The sequence below is a fragment of the Macaca nemestrina genome, chromosome X, assembly GCF_043159975.1.
Source record: "Macaca nemestrina isolate mMacNem1 chromosome X, mMacNem.hap1, whole genome shotgun sequence".
Taxonomy (NCBI): domain Eukaryota; kingdom Metazoa; phylum Chordata; class Mammalia; order Primates; family Cercopithecidae; genus Macaca; species Macaca nemestrina.
The window spans coordinates 23,665,243-23,674,495 of NC_092145.1; the positions used below are offsets into that span (position 1 = coordinate 23,665,243).

The window sequence follows — 9,253 nt, forward strand, 5'->3', positions numbered from 1 at the left end:
GGGAGTGGGAGGGCAGAGGGAAGAAATAAGAGGTAGATAGGTCCAAATCACCAGTGAGAGGACCTTGAAGAGCCATGGGAAAGAACAAGTAGAAGGAAGGAGAAAAGGAGAAGAGATCAGGGGAGACACAAATTTGTCTGAAATCAGCCATGGTTACTAAGAAAGCAATGAAGCTCATTTTTCTCTCAAAGTCTGTGGAAGGCAAGAGAATGAGAGCTTCAGTGTGTGTGAACAGATGATTAGTTACAAGAATATTTTGCTAGACATATTACACATAATACATGAAAATCATTTAAATAGGTATAGAAAGTCTACATTGTACACACATAAATTAGTCTTTAAGGCGTACAAAGTTCAAGCACTGTACAATATTTTTAAAGAAACAGAATTTTAAACAATGAGACACATCCACTCTATAGTACAGTGATTAGCCAAGACTTTTACATATAATTCATACCTAATGGTACAAAGAAAACTGAAATCCATGGTCCCTGATTTCAAGAAATGTACAACCTCATTTGGGAGACAAGTATAACACATATAATTAGAGAAAATCTAAGGCAGTATATACATTAAGGACAAGAGTATCTACTACTGACAAAAGACAGAATAGGTGCTTGGAAACAGAAGAGATTTCTATAGCCTGGGACATTCAGAGAGAGTTCACAAAGAAGGTAAGATGGAAGACCTTGAAAATCAGGTAGAATTTGGCCAATCATTGATTATTGAACTGTGACTGGCATGGTAGAATTAACGGGATTTCTTGTTGGGAAGTAGTGGGAACTAAGTGTAGATCTACAGAGACGAGCCATATAACAAAAAGTATAGAAAACTGAGCAGAGGGCTTTGGGTCTCACTGGGGTGGTGTGGGGTGGTGATTGGGTTTCAAAAGAAAAATGTGGGTTATCAAGGAGAGAGATGAGATAATGACAGTGTTTTCATGTGATTAGCCAAGCATTGTTTTGCAGGATGAACTGCCCCCATACATCATAACACCTTTTACAAAGGAGCTCCAGCTCCACAGATGATAGTTAATTCATCCTAATAACCTCTCATTGAGGCAAAGGAAATGCAGCTTTTATTATTCCCCATTTTGTAGATGATTTACTCAAGGTCACTGAATAAATGAAAAGCAGAATAAAAAATACAGCATCACAATGTTCAATGGTTCCTAAGTACCAGCTAAATTATATTCTCTCATTTTCTGGGACTCAAGCAAGGGAAGTACATGATGATGGACCTTTGTACTCACGTGCCATTTCTAAACTCTGATTACTGTTGAAGGCACATGTCCTATCATACCCAATTTCTGTTTATTCTCCCTACAGTCCCTACTCCCCTAGTGTTAAAAGTTCTAACTATCCCCCCGCCGCCCCCCTGCTTCTCTCAGCTAACAGTCTTTGATTATTTTGTTCCAGCTGGTCTTCTGCCATTATCATTAGCATATTCAACACCTCTGCATTAACTACTCAACAACAAGGACAATAATTCGGGTTCACCAATGCAAAGCAATGCTTTCAACCTCAAATTGCGAATCTGATTATCCCCGTAGGGAGGTGTAAGGGAGGTATGAACTCCACATACTGGACTCTGGTACCAACCTGAATTCTTTCTCCAATGTAGGTTTCCTGATGACTGTTAAATAAAGAATCCATGCACCCCACCCCAGTTAACTCTCTAACTTGACACATTTTTTCATCTTTTCATACATCTTAAAGCCATCCTTCCTTTTCTTACAACCTATGTGTCCTGTCTCATGAGGTCCCTCACTTCCACATATTCTTTCTGGCATTATGAACCTCTCCCTCCTTGATGTCTCTAGTCCTTCATTTTCAAGTGACGTGCCCAGCATAGAGTAGATGCTCAGTAAATATCTGATGAATGACTAAAGCTTCAGTTCTACATCTTCAACTACTTATTGGACATATGTACTTTGTCATCCCATTGTTACCACAAAATTCACAAGTCTAGAACAGAAATCCTTAACTTCCTACCAGATCTGGCTCTTCTCCATTACATTCCAATTTCTTTCAGATGTATCGTAAGTCTCCCAGTTCCCTCATATTCAACACCACAAAGTCTTTAACTTTTCCTTCTGAAACTAGCTAATTATTAAGCCTGGTAATTAATTTTTCTTCATAGTACTAAACATATGGAAGGGAACCTGCCCATGGAAGGCCCATTGCATCTGTATAACTATGATTGACCCATGGAAATAGCCTCTGTAGCCAGGCGCAGTAGCTCACGCCTGTAATCCTAGCACTTTGGGAGGCCAATGTGGATGGATTGCTTGAGTCCAGGAGTTGGAGACCAGCCTGGACAACCGCTAAACATTGTCTCCACACACACAAAAAAAAAACATAAAAAGTAGCCGGGCATGGTGGCATGCACCTGTAGTTCTAGCTACTCTGGAGGCTGAGATGGGAGGATTGCTTGAATCCAGGAGGTGGCAGCTGCAGTCAGCTGTGATCGTGCCACTGCACTACAGTCTGGGTGACAGAGTGAAACCCTGTCTCAAAAAAAAAAAAAAAGTTAAAAAAGAAGAAATAGCCTCTGTAGATCAAATTCCCTTACATCTCTCAATCCTCCAGTTGATTCATTCATCCAATTTTGAGATTTCCCTTCCGATATATAACTTGGTACATTGAGTCTCCCTTACTCAGAACTGTTTAATGGCCAGTTCAAAGGCCAAAATCCTTCCCTGGCATTTAAGGACAATCATGATCTGTACTCAATCCAGTTTTCTGATATTATAGTGCATCATTTTTCTAGAGGAATTCTCTATGACAGCCCAAATGACTTTATCCTGTTCTCAAAGATTGTGTGTGTATGTGTGTGTGTGCATGCGCTCACAAATGCAGTGCACCCTTCCTTATCTGTATTGTATACATATGCTCCTTGACTTAAAATGTGGTTATATCCCAATAAACCTATCATAAGTTGAAAATATTGTAAGTTGAAAAGGCATTTAATACAGTACACCTAATCTACCAAACATCATAGCTTAGCCTACCTTAAATGTGTCCACAACATTTACAGTAGCCTACAGTTAAGCAAAATCATCTAACACAAAGCTTATTTATAACAAAGTGTTGACTATCTCATGTTATTTACTGAATACTGTATGGAAAGCGAAAAACAGAATTGTTGTGGGAGTACCATTGTCAAGTCGAAAAATCCTAGTCTGTCTACCTCTGCTGGGGATTTTTCCTTGCTTGGAAATGCCCTGCTCGGTGTCCATCCTAACAAGACTTTGGGGTCAGCTTACTTTTTGGAAGCCTTCAATGCTTCCAGTCTGACACTTCTATTATACTTACAGTGAATTCACAGATTTTGCATTATTTGATATTTCATGTGCTAGTTTTAACAACTCAACAAGATTTTAAGATCTTTAAGGGCAGAACATGTAATATATATTACTATGCTTCCCAGAACCCAGTGATTATGTTCACCAACATTGGGCAATGTTTCCCACCACTTAGATAAAAGTCTTCAATAAAGTGTTCATTAATCGTTAAACTTCATTTCTGCTTCTCATCTCAAATGACAACTAGATTTAAACTGTACCACCTGGGTCATATTTAAAGATACATGAAGGCTAATTTTAAAGTTCGTTAGCAGAAGCTTTAAAAGTTCTTTAACAAGAGGCACAGGATAAAGCATAACATTTAGTACTCTAATTCAACATTTAACTTTATTCTCCCACCTACATCTTACGAAAGATTTAACAATTAACAATATTCTAAATGAAAATTTGTCCTCAAAAATACTATTGTAGGTTCTAAGGGGAAATATCTTAAACTTAAGTATGATTTATAACTGAAAACTTCAAAGAAAACAGGTTTTGAATCATTAAAGAGTAAATATTTGAGTGGAAAGAGATAGGTTTATTGGGTTTTTTTTTTTTAAGGTGTACTTTAAATAGTTTGAAGAGTTCAGCTACTGCTATGGAAAATTCCTCTAGTTACACACTAAAGAAGTAAGCACAAATTAAGTACAAAAAACTTCATACCCTCAACATTTGGTGTAATATGGCAAAAATATTCATTACTACAATATTAAGAAATATCAACAATATGAGTTTGAGTAACAATTCAAAAGGAAGAATTTGAACTGGACCAAATCCTGGGTTTTCTTTCTTCACTCCAAGTTTCTTTTCTATTTTAAACTAGTGGCAACAGCAATTTCTTTGTTTGAAAGTCAGGAATGCTGGAAGTCTTAAGTGATAGAACAGGTAGCTGAGCTTCTACTCCACATCTCTCCTCAGAGGGAGAAAAAAACTGTGGAGAAAGCAATTTTGTTTTTATTTCTGGAAAAATCATTTTTCCCATCAATCTACATAATTCTCTAAAATAAACTGTTAAAAAGTTATAGGCTGGTCGGCCACCTCACCCTGATTTGTGGAAACACTATACAGTAATTTCAAGAACACATGGCTAACTCAAGTTTTCTAAAGGTCTAAAAGTTGCTCCTGACGCTTTCATAAAACTCTAGGAGAATTTTACAAGCTCACAATAGATTTCTGCATCTCATCCGCAATATTTTGCTACATAACAATAATAAAAATAGTCTAGGTTCAAGAGTCACACTGCATGCTATCAGATTTATTATTAAGGTATTGTACAATTTCAACTATGGAAAAAATTGTGTGCTGCACAAAGTGCTTAAGAACTATATTAGAAAGAAAATGGAAATAAGAAGTTAAGAATTTACCATTTCATTAAGATGAAGAGAATGACCAAAAAAAAAAAAAAAGATTCCTCTCTTCTTTGCTAACATTGAGATGTTTGCCCTACTCAAATTAGGTGGGACAAAGTAATCACAACTCAGAGGGCATAGAGTGAAAGGCAGAATTTGTAATTTAAAGTATGTGATTCACATTCGAATCCACATTAATTAAGATTTAAAAATTCAGCAGATAGGCAACTCAGATAATTAAAGCAGGGAGCAATCAGAAATACTGAACAGCAAGCAGTTCCTAAACCACATAAATTCAATAAGGTCAAGACAAAATAAAGATCAGAAACTATTTTCCCCTCAGCACACAGAGTTCCCCAGAATCACAAACTTGATGAACGCGAGGCACTCACTCTGCTGACGCACGCACGCAGGCTCGCGCACACAATGGAGCCAGAAGCATGGAGACCCTCACAGACAAACTTCACATGTGCATCGTTTTACTCTCCACAGAATGGAAAGAAGAGCACGGTGAGAAAATGTCACTTTTTCCCAGATCAAACAGCAAAACTGTACTAGTATTGCGAACTATGAATTCCCTTGATACAATCAAAGGCAGAACTGAATGAATGGGGTGTGGGGCAGGGTGCATGGGGAAAAGAGGGAGGGAAGGAGGGGGGAGGCCGCCTGAGAGGAAGAAAGTTTGAGGCATTTTGCAAGGCTTGAGTGGATTAATCTTTTCTTTTTTAAGCCCTACTATTTCCTATTTCCCTTTCTCTCTCTCTCTCTCTTTATTTAATATACACTAACTTCCTGAGACTCAACCCAGACTTGCCCTAAATGCAGCTGAAATGTCTGGTGTTTAGGACACACCAGGAGTTCTAGGTGCACAAATAATCCCTTTTTGGGAAAGAATTCAAAAATCACTTTTGTGGCCATTCATAAAATGAGAACACTGAAAAACAAACAAAAAAAGAACTCCATGCATCAACAAGTAAATTGAGGCCCCAGTCTACAACTCTTTGATTTCTACTAGAAATATAAGCTATTTACTACTAAACATTTTATTTTCGAATTTGAAAAAAGGTTGTTTTCACATTTTAGATCATGAGGGACTGAGGCTTTAGTGGTTTTAGCCTCTAAACTATTCATAAATGGGTTGTTTGGGCCATCTAGCAAAGGAAAAAAATAGAACATGAACGCTTTAAAAAGTTAGTAGATTTGGGTAACATTTAGCAGATAGCCTAAAGTGCACCGATTTAAAAACATAACAGCATAAAAAGTTTTCTGACATAGCTTACCTTTAATAAAATGAAAATATAATGGGAGGGGGTTGGGCTGGGTAGACTTCGAGTAACAAGTTGGGTTCCATGCAGTAGTCCCTTGTCCAAGACAAAAAGCTTCCTTTAACCACATGTAACAGTCATCTTGTGGGAAAGGCACAGAGGGGGCTGAGAAGTCATCACCTCAGCGACTCTGAACAGAACCAGCACTTCTCACGCCACACTATGGGCTGGCCTGGGTCGGGGAGCAAGCTACAACTTTGCCCTTAAGCAGCAGTACCGAAAGAGAGAAAGAGGTCACCTCTCTCTTAACCCTACGCACACAGGAAGAGCCCAATGCAAGCCGCCGCCGCCGCCACCCCTGGTCTTGCCCCGCCCCAACTTGAGTGTGTGTTTGGGGTGGGGGGTGTAGGTCACTCACTACTCGCGTTTTACCCCACAAATTCCAAGGCACTTCCATCTCTCCCAGGTTAAGTTCCGGCCCCCCATCCCCAACCGTGCCAAGCTCAGCAGGCGCAGGTGTCTGTGGCTCTGGCCTATTTTTATACCCCCAACCGCCCTCAATCCCCACCTAGTTGCGCGCCTCAGTCCCGCCTCGCCTTCCCAGCGAAGAGCACTACTTAGCCTACACACCAGGAAACACCTCGAGCCCTACTCCCAGGTCACCTGGCCAGAGTGACCGGCCCTGCCCTCAGGGGAGCCCTGGGGCCGTCCCTTGTCGCCGGTGCCCAGCACCGAGAGCGCACCGGGCTCCCAAGTAGTCACGTGGGCGGCGGGGGCGGCCTGCGCTTCCTCACCTGCATCCCAGGCACTTGGACAGCCACCGGTGAGTGGGCCATGGAGGCAACTGCTGCCTCCCTCCGCTTCTGCGGCGGTGGCGCCTTGGGTTCGGACTGGCTCCTCCTCCGGGGGTAGTTCGGCGGCCCTCCCAGGCTTTTCGATCGGGGCCTGGAAGGACACACAAAAGTGGGGTTACTGGGCTGGCGGCGCGTAGCCCGGGGCTAGGAGGTGGGCTGTTCGCGGCGCAGCTGCCCGGGACTCAGTCTACCTTTCTGGCGCCCGCCCGCCGCTGAAGCAGCCGCCTCCGCTGCTGCTCCTCTTCCTGAACGCCGAGCGCTGTGAGTGGTGGTGGCTGGGACCTGGGCTCGAGTGATGCCGCTCCTCTGCGCCTCGCCGCTTTAGGAAGAGGAGGTGGAGGCGCCCCAGCCACCCGCCTGCTCGCCTGGCCGGGGAGGCGGTTGGGGGCGGTTCCGCCGTTGGCCCTGCCCCCGCCCCGCAGTCGGGCGGTGTCGCGGGAGCCGAGGCTCCAGGCAACGAAGGGGTTTGGCTGGGGTTGCTGGAGTCTGAGAAGCTGGAGACTCTCCCGGCACGCGAAGAGGAGAACCCGGGGACCGGGAGACCTGGAACACGGCTGCGCCTGGGAAGAGAATGGAAGAGTTTGGGAAACCCTGAGGGTATGAGGGCGCCCCAGATGCGGCCACGTTGCAGGGAGGCGTGCGAGGCTGGGGCACATGCAGCCTCGGAGACGACTTGAGTTGAAACTTGGGGAGTGTTGGAAGTCTTTCTTGGCTCCCCGGCCTGGCCAAGGGTAGGATCACAGATAGCCGCGGAGTCGGTGGACCCCCGCTTTTTCCCGCCATCTGGTCTCCTCAGTTGGGAGTCGCGCTTCTTGGCAGATCCGTGGCCACACTCTTGCTTTCCGAGTTCCCTGACCCCTGACATGCTTCAGGTGACTTCAACTTAAGATTCCCCCTACCTCTTGGGCTATCACTTGCAGAACTGCCAAACTGGGGCTTCTCTCTACCATAAGTTCTGCACGTGTAAGGCAGAGGGAAATTGGAAAACAGACGGTATGTCGGCAGAAAAATTAATGAGGATAGTAGAGGTTTGGGAAATGAGATTGGATCGTTAGCAGTACAGGTTATTGAATTCAGCATACACTGCAGTGGTTTTGGTAACTCCCTGCCTCCGCCCCATTTTAAGTTCCACTTCAGGAGGGAGACGGGCTCTTTTGAGAGTACTCTAACAGTAGCGACAGTAAGACTGGTAATAATAGCAACAGGAATTTCATTATGAAGGCACCTTTGGGAACACGTAAGGGGTTAATTACTTTTTAAAAACGGAATAGTCAAGTGCCACTTTTAAATGAAGATGAAGTTCCTTACCTTGAAATTTGTTATGGGTCTCTACGCACCACATTGTGGGGGGCCTCTAGTGGTAAACGGTAGTTTCTCTTCTTCCTTTTAAATCTTTTTCAGAGAATAGTATGTGATTCTTATCAATATCGATATTATTAATGGATGTCATTTTCATTGTGCCAGGGACTGCTAAGTGCTTTCTATGTGTTATTAATACCTCACTGAACCTTTACAAGGGCCTTCTGGAGTCTTATAGATTTCCCCTCATATTACAGATGAAGAAAAAGGCTCAACCAGGTTAAATAATTTGACCTAAATGTCACACAATTAAGAAATGGTACAGCTGGAAAATTCAGACGCAGGTCCCGCTGACTGGTGATAAACTTACTACTTTCTCTACGGTTTCTGTTTGTGTTTAATTATGATAAAGGGTACAACTGCATTTTCCTTACTCCTGGTTCCTCAAGTCCAGCCCTTCCCTATTTTTAACCTAATGCTAGGCTCCAATCTAGTCTCGATTTCCCACCAGTCCAGCTCACAACATTGCCAGCCTGACCAGAAACCTGCAGCACCACCTAAACTGTTAATGTCCATAGAAATCCGAGGGTTCTTTTGATCCCTCAAAAGCGCAGATTTTGATCTCGCAAGTCTGGAGTGGGCCTAAGATTCTGCAATGCTAACAAGCTCTCACATGGTGATGATGTTTAGATCACACTTTTAAGTTGCAAGGGTCTGAATCAAGCTCCCTCATTTAAGACCTGTCTCAAATCTCACCTCCATCGACCCTTCCTAGTTGCTCCAAGCCCTCCTTCAAACTCCTCCAATGTGAGCAGCGCTCATGCTGTAGTTCTTTCTTCTTATTTCATGTATTTCATTTCTTTTGTCTGCCCATATTAGGTCCTTGAGGCCAGAGATCCAGCCTCTCTTACATGAGAATGATTCAGGTAGGATGGCAAGACTCGGAGGGCAAGCTTTTTATACATTTTGTCCATTGCTGTATCCCCAGAGACTAGGTTCATGGCATATAGTAGGCCCTCAATAAATAATTGTTGAATGAATGAATGAACTTCTTTTGAATTCTCCACTGAGGTTACTAGGTGCATAATGTGTACACTATATATTTTATTGATGTCAGATTAAACTCCTAGGCATTGA

General features: G+C 42.9%; 1 protein-coding gene across 1 annotated transcript in view; it reads right to left on the minus strand.

The window, feature by feature from the left end:
- LOC105481432 (serine/threonine kinase 26) overlaps window positions 1-7,143 on the minus strand; it is a 52,625-nt gene extending 45,482 nt beyond the window's left edge. The window contains exons 1-2 of the mRNA XM_071089075.1: window positions 7,009-7,143; window positions 6,758-6,908 (exon numbers count right to left, since the gene is read on the minus strand). Of these exons, the coding sequence (XP_070945176.1) occupies window positions 6,758-6,799 (42 nt within the window). The 5' untranslated portion in view covers window positions 6,800-6,908; window positions 7,009-7,143. The remainder of the gene's footprint in view (window positions 1-6,757; window positions 6,909-7,008) is intronic.
- Window positions 7,144-9,253: the final 2,110 nt, after the last annotated feature.